This window comes from Benincasa hispida, chromosome 7 (genome assembly GCF_009727055.1).
Source record: "Benincasa hispida cultivar B227 chromosome 7, ASM972705v1, whole genome shotgun sequence".
Lineage (NCBI taxonomy): Eukaryota > Viridiplantae > Streptophyta > Magnoliopsida > Cucurbitales > Cucurbitaceae > Benincasa > Benincasa hispida.
The window spans coordinates 46,870,512-46,893,510 of NC_052355.1; the positions used below are offsets into that span (position 1 = coordinate 46,870,512).

The following is a 22,999-nucleotide window of genomic DNA, read 5'->3' on the forward strand; positions in this document are numbered from 1 at the left end:
CCCACCTCTGACTATGAACTCCGACGAAAATCATCTTCAATAATCAACTTCAACGACCACCTCCAACTACGAACTCCAACAAAAATCATCTTTGATAACTTTGACAACCACCTTCAATTATTATAACATCAATAACGGTTAAAGTATGTTGTAGGGTGGTTGATTATATAAATAATAGTATTTTGTCTATATTAAATGCAATATTTATGCATAGAAATTTATAAAAAAAAAAAATTTATTTAATTGAATTTATATATTAAATGAGTGTATAATATCTGAAAAAGTATGTATGTAGTTGAATAATATACAACACATAACAAAAAAAAAAAAATCATAAGATGGAGATCTTTTTGGAACATTTTTTAGCAAAAAATAATGAAAAATGGAAATTTCTTCTCTGATGAACATCTAAATTCGGAGGAATTGAATGTGAAATTGTTGAAGAAATGTGGTGACATTCCATTGGTTACTAAAGATGATAGGATATTCAATTAAAAGAAATTCATGACAGTGTAAAAATGAAATTCATGGAGAAAAATTAGGAATTAAAAGTTTTTTTTTTATTTCTCTTTGATTTCGTATTTTATTTAATTATACTCCTACAAGAAATTTAGTGGGTTACTTGTTCATTACTCAAGAAAGAAAGAAATAAATAAATACTTTAAAAATTAAAAGAAAAATTGCATTTCATATTTTATTCAACGCAAAGAAGGATAGAATTATTAAATAAAAAATTTCAAAACAAAAATAATCATCATAAAACCAGATTATTTAGGCTCCGTCTGATAACCATTTGATTTGTTGTTTTCGTTTTTGAAAATTAAGCATATTTGATTCATATTTCTCATAATAATTTGCATTTTCTTAAGTACGATGGTTGAATTCTTGGTCAAATTTAAATAATAAAAATAATTTTTTGAAAATTACTTTTTTAGTTCTCAAAATTTGACTTGGTTTTTTAAACCATCGGTGAAAAGTAGAGAACAAAAGAAAAATTTTGGAGGTGGAAGTAATGTCCATAGTCTTAGTTTTAAAAAACAAAAACAAAAAATAAAATGATTATCCAACAGGACATTAGAGCTCAAAAAACTGCACCAGATATCCCAAACATACAAACTCAACGTTAGAAAAAAAAAAAATCAGATACTTCATATCACATATAATACATGTATTTGAATGTATCCGTATCTGATACATATCTTATATCGATTTTCTACATAATTAGAAGTATAGGCTAATATGTAGAAAATAATTTATTCAATTACTTTTACATACTAAATTTATATTAACAAATCAATTTCAATTCGAGAATTCTCTCTTTTTTTTATTAAAAAAAAAAAATCAATTTTCATTTTGTGTATGTATCTAGAACTCTGTAATGACCTATGTGATACTCTAGGTGTCTTCTAGCTAAGTAAGCTAGGTTGAATTGCTCGACATTGGTTTGGAGTTATTTCTTTACCGAATGGGTTAGCAAATTGTCTGAGTCACTTTATTCACCACTAGCCCTTCTGCCGTTATAAAAGGTTGTGTTTTATCACATGTTTTAGGATAAATTATCTAAAAAATCATGAAATTAAGTAAAAGTATCATTCATTATATATATATTGAAAGTAAGAAAAAAAAGCGTATTTTAAAAAATTAATAATAAGTGATCCAAAAACCAACTCAACCTATAAATTTTCATTTATTTGAATGCAATCCAATCCATAACCATATAAGATTAAGACTATAGATCAGATTGATCGTGATTTTTGAACACCTCTAATTTAGGAAACTCCTTAGAAGGATGAAGCTTCTAAATACCTGCCTCTGCAAGGACTTTGGTTATATTTGAAAAAGAAAAAAAAAAATCCCTATTTTAAGCTGAATTGTTACTTAAAAAAGCAACTTAAAAGAAAGTACTTTTCGTAATTCAACTAAGATTTTAGTGCTAAACTTAGATTAATGAGCAAATTGCTAGCTAGCTCCACTACCACTAGTAAACTTTCTGTTTCCCAACAGAATGGAGTCCTCTCATTTAATCAAATTTTCTCTCTCTAACTCATGAATTCCAAAATTCGATGAGTAAAAAAATCCTTTTAAAAATTAAGCCTATATACACCTATTCCACCTATAATCTTCTTGATTTGTTACCTAACTTTAAAAAATAAAGCCAAATTTTTAAAACAAGAAAAAATTAAAACTAATATTTAACTTTTTGAAATTTGGTTAAGAATTCAATAATAGACTTAATTTTCAAAAATAAAAAACAAAAATTCAAATAATTACCAAATGAGACTTTAATGATTGACCTAAAAGTTGTTCCTAGTATCTTATGATTTTTATCATCTTAAATCACCAATTAATCCAAAAGCTTAATCTGATGGGTAAAAAAAGACGAATTTAATTATATATCATCTATCACATCTCTCGGAAAGAAAAAGGTACCAGCACCAAATAAAGGAAAGTCTGTTGAGCAAATGAAGTGGGTCGACCTCTTTTGAGCATAGAGCTGGGAAACACTCCCAATAGAAGTCATCAAATTGAAAACATACATATACAAATATTTAAAACCAGGTCAAAAAGATCCAAAGGCTGAAAAGCTGCCTCTACATTATTTGTGAGAACCGTCAATTAAAGAAGATAACCTCACAAATAAGATCAATTAATGAGGATTCTTTAATTGAAAATGGGGTCTTAAATGTATATCTCTATGCAAAGAACAAACAAGAAACAGTCAATATAACCACCACAAACTAATGAGAAGAAGATAACAGTTGTGGTGGTCTCAAACTTAAGGGGGAAGTGCTATTGAAGGAGGATGCATAACAATGGAAGGTAGGTTGGTGGAGCAAGGCAGAATTTGGGGAGAGCAATAAACAAGTTGAAGCTCACAAAGATGCCGATGCTATAAAATGAGTAGAAGAATCTCTCACGATAGTTTCGTGCATGTAATAGAAGAAGCTCGTAAAACGTTGATAGGCGAGAGAAGATGATGAGCAGAAAATCACATAAAAACAGCTTCATCTTCTTCAACCACCTAAAAAGGATTTAACAATATAGGCAGCCTTCTTGCAGAAGAGTGCAATACAAACACCATGCAACCAGTTGTAGTAACAAGAAGATGATTGAGGAGCAGAGCAGATATTGAGAAGCGTGATGCACTAAGATGCAGTTAGCTGAGTAACGATGCCATATATAGCCGAAAATCACACCTCAAAAGAACAAGAAAGGAAAAAAACAGCCAACAGATAAATCTTTAGGGGCGTCCAATGAAAAAGAAATATTAACAAATAGATAGAAAGGTATATATAAAACTCTAGGTAGAAGATATAATTTTGAAAGCAAGAAAGAAAACCTCCGAGTTTCAGCAGGGTGGAAGAGAGCCAACACAAAATGGTGCCAGACAGAACCCCATTTCGTGGCTTAAACCACTTCGTAGATACCCATCCAAATCCAGGTTTCAAAGAGAACCAATTGTCAGATGAACTTAACTACACGATTCCGGTTCACTCCACAATTCCTATTAGAACTACAGTATAGCAGAAATACCATCTAAGTTCTACCAGCACAGCATCCAGCCTTGATTCCAGCATCAATCTCTGCAGTAATGTTTAACATGCAACTCTCAGATCAATGTATTTGTATCAAGTTATGGAATATATTGCTCAATCGAAGACAAGAATTTGTAGTAGAGAATCATTTATTGCTCCATTTGTAGAATCGTTTATGCCTACAATAATGAGAACATAGGCCAGGAGGGGTAAAACGAAACTGTGCCTAGTTAGTTAAGGGAGAGAATATTAGTGATGGCCTGGAATTAGATTTCAAAAGCACCAGTGGCAGTGCCGTTCAAGATAGCCTTGCTCTACTGCACTAATTCCCAATGATTACCCAAGGCCCATCAACCATGTACACAAAACAACCTACGTCAACTAAGTTCTCTCGGTCTCACCTCACACTAACTAAATAGTTTGGGAATAGTTCTCACGACTTTGAAGAAAGGCATACCCATTAGCATAAGGTGAAGCACGACGAGCATGGCGGTATGGAGGAGATCTGCTGTAGCTTCGACCACGCTTAGGAGGTGTAATGCTGCGACGTCGTGGGGATCTTTTACCACGAGGACTGTTGCTCCTACACAAGAAAAGTGGGGAAAAAATGATAGAATATCAAGAACTAAACTATATATAAAACCAAACCACCTGTTGATTTGACATCAGTTAGATAGGTGCGCTAAAAAAAACACACAGCTTTAACACACCTGCGGCCATATCTTTCATAGCTTGGACTCCGGCGGCGTCGAGGAGAAGGACTACGACGCAAACCACCTACACCTCGTGAGCCCCCACGTGAACGACACTCACGAGCAAAATGACCAGGTTCACCACATTCATAACATTTCAAATCATCACCACCACCACGGCCACGACGACCACCACCTCCTCCACCGCCTTTAGAGTTATGAGATAGCTCCACACGCCAACCATTCTTCCCTATAAAAGGAGATCAATAAAATCACGCATAAAAGATGAGATAAAAAAACAGGAAAATAAGGAATCACCATATAAGCCCTAGGATGTTACAGAAAAGAATCCCAATTGGCTTGGAATAAGGATAGACTATAATTGCAATGAAAAAATATTTGATCTAGTGTGTCATAGATAAGAAAAGTTTAACAAGGTTCAAAAAGACCTCCATTGTAGAGAAAGCATCTTGAAAATTCATTTGATTTCTCTCAAACCATGCTTCATAATGGCAATATCAGAAGTATTCCAAAGCACTTTATCTTCACCATTGAAAGGATGATTACCAAGGAGTTGAAAGACTAAACTATCAACATGTGACACTTGTGGAAGCACCAAGAGATGCCAAAAACAATGAACGGCATACAAAAAATAATAATAATAATTGAGAAAATGAAACCGACAATCTGGTAGAGATTAATGATTCACTTCATCGTGCCTGAGGCTAGGATTCAGGAAGCACTTTTAAATCTTATTCCACATGTTTCGCCTATTATAGAATAAAGTCCACATGAAGACTTAAACTGTTAGCCTTCTTAGGCACTATAACCTTCCACACCAAAGAACTTACGTGCTGGTTCATGATAGAATTAATATCAAAGACAAAACTAAATTATGATTTAGAAGAATGGCTTTCATAACCTCAAGTTTCTGTCTTAGAATCAGGATAATTCCCAAAATCACACAGCTTTCTTAGGCACTATAACCTTCCACACCAAAGAACTTACATGCTGGTTCATGATAGAATTAATATCAAAGACAAAACTAAATTATGATTTAGAAGAATGGCTTTCATAACCTCAAGTTTCTCTGTCTTAGAATCAGGATAATTCCCAAAATCACACTTTGAAGCATATTGGAGAGACCAGTCCATTCATTACACTCTTTTTAAATAAGGTGCTTTCTAAGAAGAAAGAAACTTTTAAAGAATCCACAAAGTTTCCATGATTTAGTTCAGTTTTGTGGATAAAAGTTGATATTAGACTAGATCAATAATAAATTTCTAATTCATTGCGGTAATGAGACTAGATGACAGAAAGCTGAGGAAAAACCCTTACTGATAGTGATAGTTGATTGATCATTCATATTTTCACTAGTAGTTGAGAAAAGTGCGCACGAGCGAATACACACATTACACACACATATAAAGAAGTAAATATCATTTGATAGAATGAATGAAATGCACAATTTGATATTTACAAGGAAAAAAGAAAAACAAAACAAAAAACAAATTTTTTTTATCTAAAACTGACCATCCAATGCTTGTATTGCATCTAGAGCATCCCTGCGATCATCAAACTCGATAAATGCATATCCCGGAGGCCTTCTAGCAACCCAAACACTGTATTATTTTAATAGAAACAATTACTTCAGAATGCACTTCAATACAAAGGAACAAGCAGTGTTTTAAAAAGCCCTCTTGGGCGCGCGCCTAGGCCCAAGATGCATGTCTGGAGCCTTGCCTTGGAAAGGCGAGGCTCACAAAATAAGGCGCGCCTTTTGTGAAGCCCCAAGGCTCGGGCCTTGAGGCTTTTTTATTATTTTTAAAAAATAGTAATATTTAAGGGGTACCATTTTTTATTAACTAAAAGAATCAAGTTAACTAAGCCTAAATGCAAAATTTCTTATGTTTTGGATCTTTTTTTCTCCCCATATTTCTACTTCACATATGCTCTCTTTATAATGTAATATATTTTTTTATATAGTGCGCCTCACAAAAAAAAAGCCCGCCCTTTTTGTGCACCCAGAGCCTAAGCTCCAGAGGGCCATTGTGCCTTAGTGCACCTTGGGAATTTAAAAACACTGGGAACAAGGAAACAGAAACATTGTTTCAAATTATAGCAAGTGGAGAATACATGTAAACTATCTCATCTTAATAACTTATATGCAATTAAGGCATAAACATCCTTGAAGCAAAATCTTGACAACAGAAATACAACTCTGGCATTCGGCTGAGTTGATCCCACCAATATCAAGGATAGCCATCAGCAAACTTCAATAGGACATATCTCAGAGAGTCTGTGTCTCAGGTTCTCAAACAAATATGAATAACTAATGAGAAGGGAGATATTGATCTTATACATAAAGCAGAGTCCAACCAAATCTCCCGTTGCTTACAGGCCGAAACCAGCCAGACTTCAACAGTACTCAGATTTAAAACAGACGTATTGCTATTCAAAGAGACAAAGTAAGGCTTTTTTCTGCGCTATTTCTCTTCCCCTGCAGAGTGCTGAAATGTCTAGGTTTGGCCAGGTATAAACGCCATGAATAGATAGTAAACTGCCGCCAAAAATGTGAGGCTAATACTGAAAGAACCCATGTATACAATCTCAAAACATTTAGCTAAAAAGAAAGTAAATGTATAATATAAATCACAAGACTCCCAACAGACTGCCGATGACGGAATCCAAAGACTAAAAATTGGACATTTTAAAATATATTGCGTCTAAAAGATGCTAATTTAAGAAATACATGTAAAGAATGCCTCGATACAAAAATTTCAAATAGAAATCACCTCCTAAGAACGCCGAACATTCGAAATTCATCTTCAAGGTCCCTCTCTGTAACGCGTGGATCCAGGTTACCAATGTAAACTCGAGTCATTGTAGCGAAGGAGCCAAAGAACCGGCTGAAAATAGTAAGAGTAAGCAATCCGTGGAAAATATGCTAGTTTGAGAAAGCGAAACATACCAAAAATTAACAAGAAAACAACGGAGAGGAGTTAGAGCTTAATCTAAACAACAAATTGGGATGGGAATAATACAACCCAGCAAACCCCAGGATGCGAAAGCTGCGACACCAAATAAGTCTACATGAGGTAAAGATGCACACAAAAAAGGTTCACGTACGAAGCATTTGCAAGGGATGATAATAAATGGAGGAAGAAAAACAAAATCGAAGCGCTGGTTCAATGATTCATCGTTCAGAAAAAGAGGAAGAATTAGGGTTATGCTCAAATTGATAGCGAAGCTGAAGCATACCAAGATAAAGATCTCGCGGAATCGTCAAAGGGTACGAAGAGATCAGCCGGATATAAGGTAGAAAAACGGCGCTCCCCGTAGTCGCAGAGCTCCGATGCTCGGAAGTCTGCAAAAGCTATCAGTCAAGTGATGAGCAAGTTTTGGTTTTCTTGTTGTTGATGATGGCAGCCATATTGGGCCGATCTGTTCTTACCAATCTGGGCCCGGTAGATCTTCATGCGTCAGTGGGCCGAATATTCTTTTTGGATAATTTATGTATGACTTAAAAAAAATTTGGGATTTCTATTACCTAAAGAATAAGCGTATATTACCTTAATCTCTTAACATTTCATTTTTTTACCAAAAAAATTTATTGGTCTCTCTATCCTCCATACATACTCCCCGCATATTCTCTATCACACAATTCACACGCATTTCTTCCTCTTTTTTCTTTTTCCTTCTTCTCCCTCCCTTTTTTTTCTCCTCCCGGCGGTTGCAGGCGGTAGACAATGGTGTGGGCGAATTGATGGCTCGACATGAGATGACACGAATGACTTGGGACGAATCATTAGTACGGACAATGCGGGGCGAATCGACGCAGTGTAGGCGAATTGATGGCTCAGCATGAGATGACACGAATGACTTAGGACAAATCAATAGTGCGAACAACGTAGGGCGAATCAATGGTCACGAGTTGAGCAAATTTGATCGACAACACAACGGGACAAGCAAATTCAATCGACGCCGTCGTCGGGGAGAGATCTGTGGCGGCCATGGCTAAAGAAAAAGATATGAAGATGGAGTGTTATGTATTATAAACCCCATATGAATATGGACTTCATTTTTTCCCCTATTTTTTATATATAATGTGATATGTATCTACTTTCTCTTTTAGCTTTGGTAGGAAATTTGATATATACTGTGGTATACTTATTCTTTTATTTGATATAAACGAGTGTTTTTATTAGACTTATTATATTGTGATGTAAATGAAATTTATGAGGATTCATATACAATATTTCAGATATTGGTTTATATTGTGATTTATGTCAAGCATTGAATCGATATTTAATTTATGAACGGTGGTATATTTCATATATTGGTTAAAATATTTTCAAAAACCTAACAAAATGTTTTAAGGTATATTTAAAATAATCATGAATCCGTCAAAATATTTAAAGGTATATTTAAAATAACCATTAATCCGTAAAAAAAAATCAATAAATTAATTTGTGAAAACCAACGTAAATAGAAAATAAAATTTCATTAAATGCATTTATTTTTTTCCAAATTGAAAAATAGAAAAAATTAAAATAAATGCATTTTCTCTCATAAATGAGAACAACCATATTAAATGTCTTTTAACAACTTCGAAAATAGGAAAATATAAAAAAGGTAAACGTGTCAAAAAAAAATGAACCAAAATATAGCAAATTTTCAGTTTCTACCAATGATAGGTTCTAATTTTACTATATTTATAAATATTTCAGTAAATTTTAGGTTAAACTCCATTTTGTTGTTGAATTCCATTCATTTAGTTTCAATATATCTTAAATTAGGCTTAGTTGGGATTTGATTTTCTAAGTAGGTTGTTAAGATTTTCTCACAATCACTAAATGTATACGCAACCATGAAACGAGCCTTGGTCTCTTTCATAAAAGAAATATATTTTAAAGTACATTAAATGATTATGTTCCCAAATTTTATAATGAAAAGACTCGTAGATAATAACTTTTTTTTAGAGAGATCAATAATAAATTAGAAATTGCATCTAAATTTAAGATTTATTGAAAAATATATAAACTAAAATTGAACAAGTTTCGAGGTACATTAACCAAATGGTATTTTACCTAATAAGTATGTTTTTTCTTTTTAAATTCTAGAAAAACAATAACTTGGAAAATTATTGGCGAAGATTACATATAAGATTGTCGTTATATTTATAGAATAAAAAAATGTAACTTGTATTTATGTTTATTGGTTATTGGTGGACGTAAAGGTGAATTTCACAGTTATTGGGAGATAGTCATATTGTGACAATCTCATTCAATAAATTTTTACAACTTTACAAAATATATCTATTCTTACGTCATTTTTAAACTTTCTTAAATTATACATGAAAGTTGAAACTTGGATAAATACTACGCTTTCTTTTTTAGTCTTATAGACGAAAACATGTCATAATTGTGACATTTAAAGAAAAAATTATCCCACGTGTCTATGAATTATAAAACATATCTCTCCTATGAAATTTATAGAATTTTATCAATTTATGTTTTAATTACAGTGGATTATATTTAATTTGTTGTCTCAGTAAAGTTTCATGCAACTAATTAAAGTATTGACAATTTATTTTTCGAATGGCTTGATTTCAAAGTAACTTTTGTGTTACTTATACATATATTTTAAGACTTTAAAGTACCCTCATGGACCGAAATTAGAAAACTCAAATTAAATTATGTTTTGGTTCTCACTTTTCCAGTTGTTTTACCTTCTAGTTCTGGTCGATTGACTTTCATAACCATTTAATTTGTCAGTAGTTTGTAAAATTTAGGTTGTGTTTAGTTTAGGAAGATAAAAAAATAAATTTGGTATTTTTCTTATAATTTTCAAGTGGGTCTAACCTGTCTTTTGAGATAGAATACGACACATTGAAAGTGATTAATCTCCTTAATAGAAAGGATTCTTCTTTATTGGAAATTGGGGTTGTTATTGAGGATATTATTTTCGTGGGAAATTTTGTGTATGCTATTATTTTTTGTCATATTTCTAGAGAGGAGAACAAATTTGTCCATGCTTTAGCAGCTTTGGCCTCCTCTCCTGGGTGTTCGTTCTTTGATCCAAAAAAAATGTTTTTTTTTAAAAAAAAAATAGCACTCTCTCCCTCCTTCGTGATGAGGAGGTGAGGGAGCTCGGTTGAGTAATGTTTCTTTGTTTTATCCTTCATGCCTAAAAAAAACTATTTTAAACTTGATCTCAAATAATTTTAAACTAACATCATTAAAATAATATATTGACATCATATCTCCATGATTTGACAACATGAACATATATCATAATTAACCTATTATGAAAAAACATAGATATATTTCATAAGGCGATAGGTATACAAATTGTTTCTATAGCTTTAATATGATATAATGTATCGATTATTTTATTTTAATAAGTAAAAGTAAAGATGATTTTAACTTATCAATTTGATCATAACTAAATAGCTAAGACATTTATACATCTATTCAAAAGTCGAATATTCAGACTCATCGTATACTTATATTATGAGAAGTTTTGACCTCAATCTTAAATCATTAGTGAAGAACTCACGAACAAAAAAAAATGGTCTATAATTAAATGATTAATCTTAGACAAATTATTTGTATTGGATTATGAAAAAAACAAGAAACTAAATATAACGGACAAATGATTATTAAAGAAGACCTAACCAAAGAGGCGTGATATTAATTTGTGAATAAAAAAACGAGGTAATAGTTAGCCTAATATGAAATAACAAAATAACAAAATAGAAGAAGAAGAAGAAGGTGGTACACCACACTTTCTTGTTGACTCCCACACAATCCTTAGGAAATGTGTAACCTTACAAATTTAATTCAAAATGATGTGTTTTATTTTATTTTATAGAATTTGATTAAGAAGATTCGAATCTCTAATATGAATTTAATAATGCAAGTTTAATATCACATTTTAACTTTAATTTTACTTATGAAATATCTATCGATACGTCAATATATTCTTATAGATATTAAAGATTAATCGATATCTCTTATATCGTTTATAAATACACATGAAACATAATAAATTACCATCTATAAATTTAAATGCTTTTATTACTTGGTTTGGAAGTAAAAACAACTCAAATATTAATTTAAATATTTATTCTATAAGTTTCTTTTATTTACATAAATTATTTAAAAAATATCGATTGATATTAATATTTTATCGATATATCCGTGAATATGATAATTTGATGGATGTGTTTATGAATCGGGGAACAATAAAAGGAAAATGGGATAATTTAAAATGACCAAAAATAAAATCGAAACTGGAAGGAAATTCCAAAACCAACAATGCCCCTCGCCATGTTCTGCTTCTATCAAACTTTATTTATTGTTTGCTTTTGCCATATCCAACTTTACGTCATTTTCTCTCTAATTACACGGTTTTGGACGGCTGTTTTAAATTATTTTAATTCTTAAACAAATGGTTTTACGACATCTTTATAGGTTTTTTAAAGATGACCAGAGAAATGGCCAAAACAAAATGATATTTTTGAAAAATGTCCAAACTATTTTTCTTTTTCTTTCTAAAAATGGTTGAATAATCAAATCTCATACTACCTCAAATTTAATAATTGACAAAAATTCCCTGTAACAAATCCCTAAAATTATAGTCTATTTAAAAAATAAATCTAATAACTTAAAACAAAATCTAATAATTTAAACCACATGCCCAAATAAAAACACAAAATCGTCTAAATTTTTAATAATAAATAATAGAATACAATATTTTTCATTATATATATATATATATGTATAATATATTAAAAAAACGAGTTTATTTTTTATCATATCCAAAAAATTACAAACATGTTTCAAACATTGTTTGTCAATTATAAACATCATAAGTAAATACATGATATTTTTATGTAAATAGAGTGTGTATATAGAATACACAATGACTAACATTCTTTAAATATGATAGATTTTAATGATCCGACTTCCTAGGACTTATAGGAGGCCCAAGCCTGTTACTATATGCAAACATAAATATCAAAATGAATCTCTCGTAATTTTTAACTAATATATATATATAGTTTTTGTAAAATCTAAATAACTGAAAATCCTTGATCGGGATCCCTAAAATATAAGTTCAAAGTAAATTCAATGAAGCATTATAAATTAAAAATTTTAAACAACGGAACACTAAGTTCAAACATCAAGATTGAAATTTAAAACATTAAAACATGAAAACATGAGCAGAAACATCTCTTTGGTCTCAATGGCACGATCACATATTTCTTCTATTATTCACCGGTATGTCATCGCTTTTACCTAAAAACATAACATAAGAAATGATGAGTATAAAATACTCAGTAAGTAACCCCACTACTCGGGTCAGGCTAAACATTTATTGAATGGATCAAATCCCACCGCGGAAGCATTGTGAATGTCTTACATCCCGCAATTCGTTTTTTATAGAAACGAATTCACTATATTGAAACAAAATATAAACATGTAATATAGTATATTTCAGGGAAAAATACTATAACCACTCTTACCTTTACCTTTGTAGATTCCCACGCTTCATGAACAATCCTTTTAAGTTCCAACAAACGGCTTCTCTAACGATCTTGATCACGAACGATTTCTTGAACAATCTCGAACAATACCACGAGAGTAACCTCGTCATTCTCTAGGATTCCAATAGAGGAATAGGCGGTATCCAACTATTGGGAAAGGGAGAGGAGAGAAGGGTTTCAAAGGGTAGAGAGGATTCCATTTGTGGCTATAGGAAAATTTTTTACTATAACATTTGTGTGTTGTATATTATCAGTCATAGAGAAGGTCAAACCCTTTTCCTAATCATTTTCATATTTCTTTTTTCCACAATCAATTAATTAAATAACACTTATTTAATTAATTAGCACAATCAAATAACACTTATTTAATTCAATTTGCACTTAATTAAATAAGTATTTATACATTCAATCTAATTTAATGTATATATATTTAATTATCATAAACATCGTATGTATGTGTAGTACCTCTCTATTAATTAATTCTTTATGAATCTAATTCACTTGAATTAATTAATTGAATCTTATTCAAATATTACTCTCTAATTTAATTTGAATTATAGATCATATCGATAATCAATTATATATTAATCACATTAATATGTGGCAAATTAATTTGAACAATTCAAATCATATCTCTTAAATATCCTCTAGCTAACTAACAATAGGACCGGGTGGACTTGTAGATCATGAGATTAATTGGCTAAACTCATTAAATTAATCGATATTCGTTAACTGTGGATACACCCGACTAAAGACCCATAGCTACACTATTCTCACTACAGAAAATTAGTCCTTCACGACGGTTGTTTTAGGCATCGAGAGAGTCTTTTTTCTTTTTTTTTTTTGGTAGTGAGAACATAACTTATACTTTTATATCATTATGTAGATATTTGAAGAATCTTGAAGATTGGTTAGTGTTGCTTTATATGTTAACATGGGTATCAAAAAAATAATAATCGCATTAAAATTAATGGAATATTGTCTACTTTTTTTTTTTATGTCATTTTGTAGATACTTCATGAATCTTCTAGATTAGATAGTGTTGCTTTATATGTTAATCTTAGTAAATAAATAAATAAAATAAAATAAAATAAATCGCATACAACTAATAGACGTCCGATTGCATGTAATTTAACTCAGGCTACGTTTGCTATGTCAAAAAGTCATTTAGAAAAAATCTTAACCGTTTTTTGAGTTTGGTAAAATAGATTTAAAATAAATATGTTAAAATCACTTTTAAAAACACACAATACCTTTTAGATTATCATAGAATTTTTAATTAATATTTATTTTATAGAATTTTTAATTAATATTTATTTTATATTTTTATACTTTAAAAAAATTGTAAGGAAATTAATGCAAGTTTTGAAAGTTCATGAATATTTTTTAGACAAGATAATAACATGTCCTTACATATACTAANATATTTATTTTATATTTTTATACTTTAAAAAAATTGTTTTATATATTTATATATTTCTCACCAATCAAATCTATTTTTTTTTTTATGAGTTAAATGCATCATTTAAAAAAGTATACCATATTGATATTTTTTCAAATAAAGTTATTTTTCTTAATATTTAAAAATTAGTCTATAACAAACAAAATTTATCATACTAAACAATTATTTAAGATTTTAAATTACAAAAAAAAAAAAAATCAAAAATTTATTATAAGTCAAATTTAGTTATGATATCTAAAATAAGATGTTTTATATTTATTTTATACCTTTTCAAGTTTAAGCTGAAATTTACCAAACACTATTTTACTCTTTTAATCATCGATCTTTCTAAAAGCACAACTGCAACTGCAATTACTTTAAAAACTATAACAATCTCAAACGGAGCCTCAATTTAAATTATAAAAGTAAATAAGTCTGTTCCTCATTTAGTAATCTTGAATTGATTCTTTTTCATCATTAAAAAAAGGAAGAAAACAATAATAATCACAGGGAATGGGCTTCTTCCCCTAAAATGTGGTCTCATAGAAAAATCCAAAACTCAATGAATTTCACTTAAAAAAAGGATTCCCTCAAACAAGAATACATCAAAATTTCCATTTGTTCTCTTCTTTCATATAAAGCATAAAAAATTTCCCAACTTGAGCAAAACTCAAGGAACTGATCAGATATATTTTATCAGCATTATTCTCCTTAATATTTTCCATCTCAAAAAGACTTTCCCTCTTTCAATTTTCTTCATTGCTTATTCTTGAACAGTTGCTTGAAAACTTTGACTTAGATTTCTATTTCTACATCTCTCCTAGTTTTTCCCCTTTTTTAATGGAAATTTTTGCCACAATAACATCTTAAACAACAAAACCCTTGAATTAAAAAGGTGTTATTGATCACCTAATAGCCTTTTAACCCTTTTCATTAGTCAAAGTTGTGATTTTTAATTTTCATTTCAAATCAAATCATAACTGTTCTTCTCGTGGGGGAGAAGAATGAATATCCACGCAGTCCTAATCGGTGGTTGGGAATTTGGCTTGGTTATATGCAGCACTTCTGAGGACGTATCTCAGAGTCTGTTGAGTATTAAACTCAAATTGTCAGGTTTTTGGATGGTATTTAGTAGGAATTTGGAAGGTCAAACAAGGTCCAAATTAAATGTGTGATCTACGAATTTTGATGACCCGGATGGGTATTTTCTGATGGTTCAAGTCTCAAGTCGTTTGGTATTTTCTATGAAGAGTTATGGTAGTTTGAGTAACGAATGGTAAAAAATCTGCAACTTTTGAAATTTTGTCATAATTATTGTAATATTTTTCATTCGCTTTTATTAGTGATTTATTGAAGTAATTTAGGGAGACACTTTGTGAGACTATATATAGTGGTATTGTAATTTTTGCCAAGACAAGGTTGAGAAAGAAATCAATAGGAGATTGAGTATTAATGTTCATACTTTATTATTCTCAAATAATTTTGTTTTTTTTTTTCAATTGGGTATAGAGCGATATCGAACCATGGGAGCACAGTGTTGGGACAGATGCAGTTATCACGACTCACCGACTCACCAAGATAAACTATGACAAATGGAGTATTCAAATGCGTGCCTTGCTCGGTGCTCAAGACGCATGGGAAGTAGTCCAAGAAGGTCTCAAACCAATTGAGGGTGATAAAAGAGATGCGTATGAAAGACAAAACCGCTCTCTATCTCATGTTCCAAGTTGTGGATGAGTCAGGTTTGGAGAAAATTGTAGGTGCAAAGACATCGAAGGAAGCGTGAGACACACTGGAGAAGGTTTTCAAAGGTGCTGATCAAGTCAAATAAGTGCGGCTCCAAACTCTTTGAGACGAATTGAAAACCATGAAAATGAAAGAGTCAGAAGGAGTATCTTAAAGTTCGTGTCTCAGGTTCTCAAACAAATATGAATAACTAAGGAGAAGGGATATATTGATCTTATGCATAAAACAGAGTCCAACCAGTGACCTATCGTTGCTTACAGGCCGAGACCAGCCATACTTCAATAGTATTCAGATTTAAAACAGACGTACTGCCATTCAAAGAGACAAAGTAAACTGCCGCAATAAAATTAAGGCTAATACTGGAACAACCCATGAATACAATCTCAAAACATTAAGTGAAAAAGAAAGTAAATGTATAATATAAATCCCAAGACTCCCAACAGACTGCTGATGAAAGAATCCCAGGACAAAAAAATGGCACATTTTTAAATATATTGTGTCTAAAAGATGCTAATTTAAGAAATACATGTAAAGAATGTCTCGATACCAAAACTTGAAACAAAAATCACCTCCCAACAACACCGAACATTCGAAATGATAGGACCCAAACAAAATGACCCAAACAAAATATAACAACGACCCACTAGGATCTCTTCCAAAACAATCAACCAAATAATTGTTCTCCAAAACACCACAAATGAATCACCAAATAATTACAAGCAATCAACCAACAATAGACAACAATAAACCACAAAATTCTAGAAGACTAAAAGCAAAGAGCATACATGAATTATATGTGGAAAACCCTTTCAATGTGAAGAGTAGAAATCACGAGACTTGTGAAGAATATACACTTGTCAACTTCTCTTATCATGATAAAATTGAGGGGAAAAGAACTCAAATCAGTCATACAAATGTTCACTACCTACCAATATTTTCATACATAAGATAACACTTGGAAGATAAAAAGAATGAAAATCACCCAGTTGTGCTGATTCTATTTGGTAGCGATTATGAACAAACCAAAGCTCCAAATGATGATTTAATCTTTCAAAACGAGAATCTATGTGTCTCGAACAGGCTGACCAAATTTCAACACGATCCAATGGTTTAAACTCTGGCAATCGACAACTTTGTGGAAGCTGACGCTAAAAAACCGAACTATCGTCTTTCTCTCCGATTTTCTGCTTCTTTTTCACTCTTTTTTTTTCCATAAAATAAAACTTTAGGGGGTTTCAAGATGGGCCAACCCAAAATATTAGTCCCAATTGGCTCACAAAATACCAGTGTAAAATAAATTCTTTCTTATGCAACAAGTGGGCTGGACACCCACAATACGAAATTCATCTTCAAGGTCCCTTTTTGTAACGCTTGAATCTATATTATCAATGTAAACTCGAGTCATCGTAGCGATGGAGCCAAAGAATCGCCTGAAAATAGTAAGAATAAGCAATCCGTAAAAATTATGCTAGTTTGAGAAAACGAATCATCCAAAAATAAAGAAGAAAACAACGGAGAAGTGCTAAAGTTTAATCTAAACAATAAATTGGGATGGGAATAATACAACCTACTCAACCCTAGGATGCGAAGCTGCGACAACCAAAAAAGTCTACATGAGGTAAAATTATACACAAAAAAAGTTTACGTATGAAGAGATAATAACAAATGGAGAATGAAAAACAAAAGGGAAAAAATACTTTTTTAGTCCCGAGTTTTCAATAACGTGTGCATTTGGTTCCTATGGTTTCAATTTGACCATTTTAATCTCTCCTTTTTGTAAATTAATTAATATTTTTTATATTCTTTTAAATTTTAATATAACATTTTTAAATAAAGAATATATTTTCTCTCTCCTCTTTTCCATCCCCTCTCCACTCTTTTCTTCCATCATCGTTCCCACTTCCCGGATCCATCTCTTCTCTCCCTTCTCTAATGGACACGTTGCCTTTGGCCTCTCATTTTCTTTTATTCTTCACTTTTTAACTTTTTAAATTTTTATGAGATAGACCATGTTATCAAGTAAAGAAAGATTAAACTTCTAATAACTTTTAAGTTTCATGAAAATGTTTGTGCCCATATTAATTATTTCAACAAGTGATCATTTCAACTGTCAGATTTATACTCTATAATTTAAAAATGAGCAAATGATACAAATGAAAATTATGAAATTGTACAAATTCTTTGAAATGTTCATATAAAAACTTGTGATTTTACATTTTTTCTGTCCATGCCAATGGAACTGAATAAAAAACAAGTTCTCCCCAAATTGATGTTGTTGAATTCAACCGTGGTGATTCATGTTCCTTCCTTCTAGATCAACTTTCGACATAAATGCTCTTCTAATGAACAAAATGGATCACTAAAGAAGGAAGATTAGTGAAGGGAAGGGAAAAGGGAGAGAAAGAGAGAAGAATCGTGGAGAGGGGAGGAGAGAGAAGAGTAAGAAAGGTGAGTGAATGGAAAGAGAGAGGAGAGAGAAATTTTATTTTTATTTAAAAATATCATATCAAAATTTAAAAGAATGTAAAAAAATATCTACGATCAAACTTATTTTGTAAAGTTTGTGGATTAAAATGGCCAAGCACAAAATGTAGTTCAAGGATTCATCGTTCAAAAAAAGAGGAAGAGTTAGGGTTATGCTCATATTGATAGCAAAGCTGAAGGCTACCAAGATAAAGATCTCGTAGAATCGTCAAAGAGTACGAAGTGATCAACCAAAGATAAGGTAGAAAAACGGCGCTGCCCGTAGTCGCAGGGCTTCGATGCTCGGAAGTCTACAGAAGCTATCAGTCGAGTGATGAGTGAGTTTGGTTCTCTTGCTATCGATGAAGGCACATATATTGGGCCGATCTGTTCTTACCAATCTGGGCCCAATAGATTTTCATGGGTCTGTGGGCCGGATTTTCTTTTAGGATAATTTGTGGATGACTGAAATTAAAAAATCATTCAAAGTTTAAATTTGATCAACTTTACTAACACCCTTTCGATTAATCTTTTGTTGTTTAAAAAATTAAATTTTATTAAATAGCTATAATAATTTTCATACTGAAAGTATACTATAAGGAAATGTTCCCAAAATTTATATTTATAGTGAAAGATTCGATAAAAATATATATATATATATATATATATATTTAAAAAGTCAACAATAAATTAATAATGATACTTGCTTTTAAGATTTATTCAAATACATAAATTAGAATTCAACAAATTGGTATTTTAACGTGAATTTTAAATTGTACTTGTAAATAGCCTCCATAGTTAATGGGAAATAGTCATGTCATGTAACCTCGTTCAAACATTTTTCACAACTTAACTAAATATTTCAATTTTTACCATAATTTTTAATTTCCTTAAATTATACATGAAAGTTGGAACTTGATAAGTACTACGTTTTAGTCTTATAGATGAAAACGTGTTATAATTGTGACATTTGAAGAAAAATAGGCTCCCACATATGTCTATTAATTATAAAACATATCTGCCCTACGAAATTCATAGATTTTTTAATAAGTATCTCTATTTTTTTAAAAAAAAAGTATAGTGGATTATATTTAATTTGCTGTCTCAATAAAGTCAATAACTTCTTTTATGACCTATTAAGAACCTCGTGATTTTGAGAATTTCAATTCATAATTGATTTTAAATTAATTCCATTGTTTAATACGATAGGAAATATAATGGTCTTAAAATTCGAAGTGGTTTCAAATCCCTTTTTATTTAAAAGAAAGAAAAAAACTTTTACTAACTAAAATACTTAGATTTTACCGGATTTGATAGAATTTGAAAGTAAATTACATAATTAACCTTATCAAATTTTAATTTTCAATCAACACATCACAGTTAAAAAGCCTATATTAGTAAATTATTGACTTTCTTTTCTTTTTCGGTTTACCATTCAAACACAAAATTTTAAAGACATTCATTTCAAATCTTTCTCATTTCAAACAAAGTAATTAATTTAAAATTATTTTTCGGATTTCATTTCTTAAACTTTATTAAATCCAAATGGGAGATTAAAGTAGATAGATTCAAATTTTTATTGTATTCAATTTTTAATACCAATAAAGAACCAACATTCACTTAATTTCAAACTTTTTTTTTTAATGACTTAATTTCAAACTAATTGAAATTTACTCGTCTTTTATAGAATTGTATTCAGTCAAAAATAACTTTTGTGTTACTATATATATACATATATTTCAAGACTTCAAACTGCCCATATAGACCGAAATCAGAAAACTCTTGAATTAAATTATGTGTTGGTTATCACTTTTCAAGTTGTTTTTCCTTGTAGTCCTGGTCATTGACTTTCATAACCATTTAATTTGACCGTTTGTAAAATTTAGGCTATGTTTGGTTTAGGAGGATGGAACAAGATTTTTTGTATTTTCTTCTCATTTTTAAATGTTTCAAATAGTTTTAAACTAATATAATTAAATACAATGATTCTTTTTAAATATAAAAAAATAAATCAAAATATTCACTAATATAACAAAATTTCACTGTCTATCTTGGATAGATCGTAACATATTTCTTAATCAACCAAAAATGAATATATTTCATAATTAAGGCATCTATATTTCGTAAGGTCATGGGTATATAAATTGTTTTCCTATCATGAACATGATACAATATCTCAATTATTTTATTTTAATAAGTAAAAGTAGTGACGAATTTAATTTATAGTTCGAGCATAACTGAATAGTTAAAACATTTATATATTTACTCAAAAGTTGAATGTTCAAACTCATCGTATACTTATGTCATAAAAAGCTTTGACCTTAAATCTTAAATCATCAGTTAAGAATTCGCCGTAAAACTTGCGGTTAACCTTAGATAAATTGTTTTATATATATTGGATTATGAAAAAATAAACGAGAAATTAAATATAACATACAAATGGTTATAAGGAACCTAATATTAATCTGTGAATTAAAAAAAAAAACGAAATAATCAGTCAACCTAATGTGAAATAACAAAATAGGTAGAAAAATGGTGTGCGTGGATTTCTTCCACCCCACACACAAAAAACAAAAACAAAACAAAAACAAAACAACAACAAAAAAAAAAAAAAAGAAGAAGAAGAAGAAGAAGGTGGTACACCACACTTTCTTGTTGACTCCCACACAATCCTTAGGAAATGTGTAACCTTACAAATTTAATTCAAAATGATGTGTTTTATTTTATTTTATAGAATTTGATTACGAAGATTCGAATCTCTAATATGAAGTAATAATGCAAGTTTAATATCACATTTTAACTTTAATTTTACTTATGAAATATCTATCGATACGTCAATATATTCTTATAAATATTAAAGATTAATCGATATCTCTTATATCGTTTATAAATATACATGAAACATAATAAATTACCATCTATAAATTTAAATGCTTTTATTACTTGGTTTGGAAGTAAAAACAACTCAAATATTAATTTAAATATTTATTCTATAAGTTTCTTTTATTTACATAAATTATTTAAAAAATATCGATTGATATTAATATTTTATCGATATATCCGTGAATATGATAATTTGATGGATGTGTTTATGAATCGGGGAACAATAAAAGGAAAATGGGATAATTTAAAATGACCAAAAATAAAATCGAAACTGGAAGGAAATTCCAAAACCAACAATGCCCCTCGCCATGTTCTGCTTCTATCAAACTTTATTTATTGTTTGCTTTTGCCATATCCAACTTTACGTCATTTTCTCTCTAATTACACGGTTTTGGACGGCTGTTTTAAATTATTTTAATCCTTGAACAAATAGTTTTAAGACATTTTTATAATTTTTTAAACCATCATAAGCTCAAATCTCCACCTCCAATTCCTCTAGGATCGTAAAATTTTAAAAATAAAACTTCTCTTACATTAGAAGTTAATTCTTTTAGATTGATTTGAGAAAAAAATATTTTTCAAAAAATTCATTTTTATCTAAACATTTTTATATAAATGATTGAAAATACACTTCAAAATATATTTTGTGTGATTGTCAAACACTCCAATTCTTTTCATAATAACTTATTTTTTAAATTAAACACTTGAAAATATATTCTAAATACACTCTAAATCTTTTAGGGGTTTTTGACTCCAAATTTAAGTGAATGGAGTGTTTGAGTCGGTTCCAATCAATTATAATAGTTAGTGTTTTCAACTATTATAATTAACTATATCCTTACCATTTCAAATATTTATTTGTTATAGAACTATTTCATACCCAGGCTAAATTAATTTGCATACCAAACACAAACTATTTAACCTACAAAGATTATAACCTACAAACTATTATAATACATAAATTGTAATAACTTCGGACTATAATAACCAACTCAACGTCTCATATACTTCTAATTTTATTGAACAGATGAGTAACAAATTTAATACTTCTTTAAAATTAAAGTTAAAAATACTTGAACATAAATAATAATTGATTAACCATAAAAAAAAAAAAAAAAATAGTAGCATAATACTCCTAAAAAAAATACTAAAGTTATTTGTTGGAAGCTATCAAAGAGGAGTGGGAACCTCTTGCTATTTTTTGGAATTTGACACTATCTTCGACATAGTGGAGAATGTATATGGTTCGAAGAGTAACCATGAATTAACTGACAATATAAATTGAATTAGTAATATATCTTGGACGGATCATTGTTAAATAAATAGGACTGCCTAAAAGTTGTCAATATAAAATGGGATTCTCGAGAAGAACAACATCAAAATGAGCTAAGTGAACATTCATTCTAGAGGTGTTGGTGACGTGTCAAAATCAGTAATATTAGATCAAGCCAAAAGATTAGAAAAATATTTGGCTTTCATTATTTCTAAGTGAAGAAGATTTTTTTTTTTCTTGCTTACCAAGATATAAAATAATGAGGCCTCAATCCAAAGGGAAGAATAAATTTAGTAATTAATGATCTATACTTTATTACAAGGATATGAAAATAGTGTGTTACGTGGAACACAAAGGTTCACAATACTCCATTAATCATCACCAATAAAATAATTACTAGAAAGCTACGAA

At 30.1% G+C, this 22,999-nt stretch overlaps 1 protein-coding gene across 2 annotated transcripts; it reads right to left on the bottom strand.

Moving 5' to 3' along the window:
* Positions 1–2,525: 2,525 nt before the first annotated feature.
* On the bottom strand, positions 2,526–7,650 carry LOC120081629 (serine/arginine-rich splicing factor RSZ21). 2 transcript variants are annotated; one of them, XR_005482913.1, is made up of 7 exons: positions 7,490–7,650; positions 7,024–7,137; positions 5,762–5,850; positions 4,247–4,478; positions 3,994–4,119; positions 3,341–3,584; positions 2,526–3,197 (listed from the first exon to the last, which is right to left on the bottom strand). XR_005482913.1 is itself a non-coding variant. In XM_039036665.1 (6 exons), the coding sequence occupies exons 2-6, from the start codon at positions 7,110–7,112 to the stop codon at positions 3,578–3,580; spliced, it is 543 nt and encodes a 180-aa protein (XP_038892593.1). In that variant the 5' UTR covers positions 7,113–7,137; positions 7,490–7,650; the 3' UTR covers positions 2,567–3,577. The 2 variants fall into 2 exon arrangements, 1 of the variants encoding a protein (XP_038892593.1); XM_039036665.1 differs by having other exon boundaries at positions 2,567–3,584.
* Between the last annotated feature and the right edge of the window lie 15,349 nt (positions 7,651–22,999).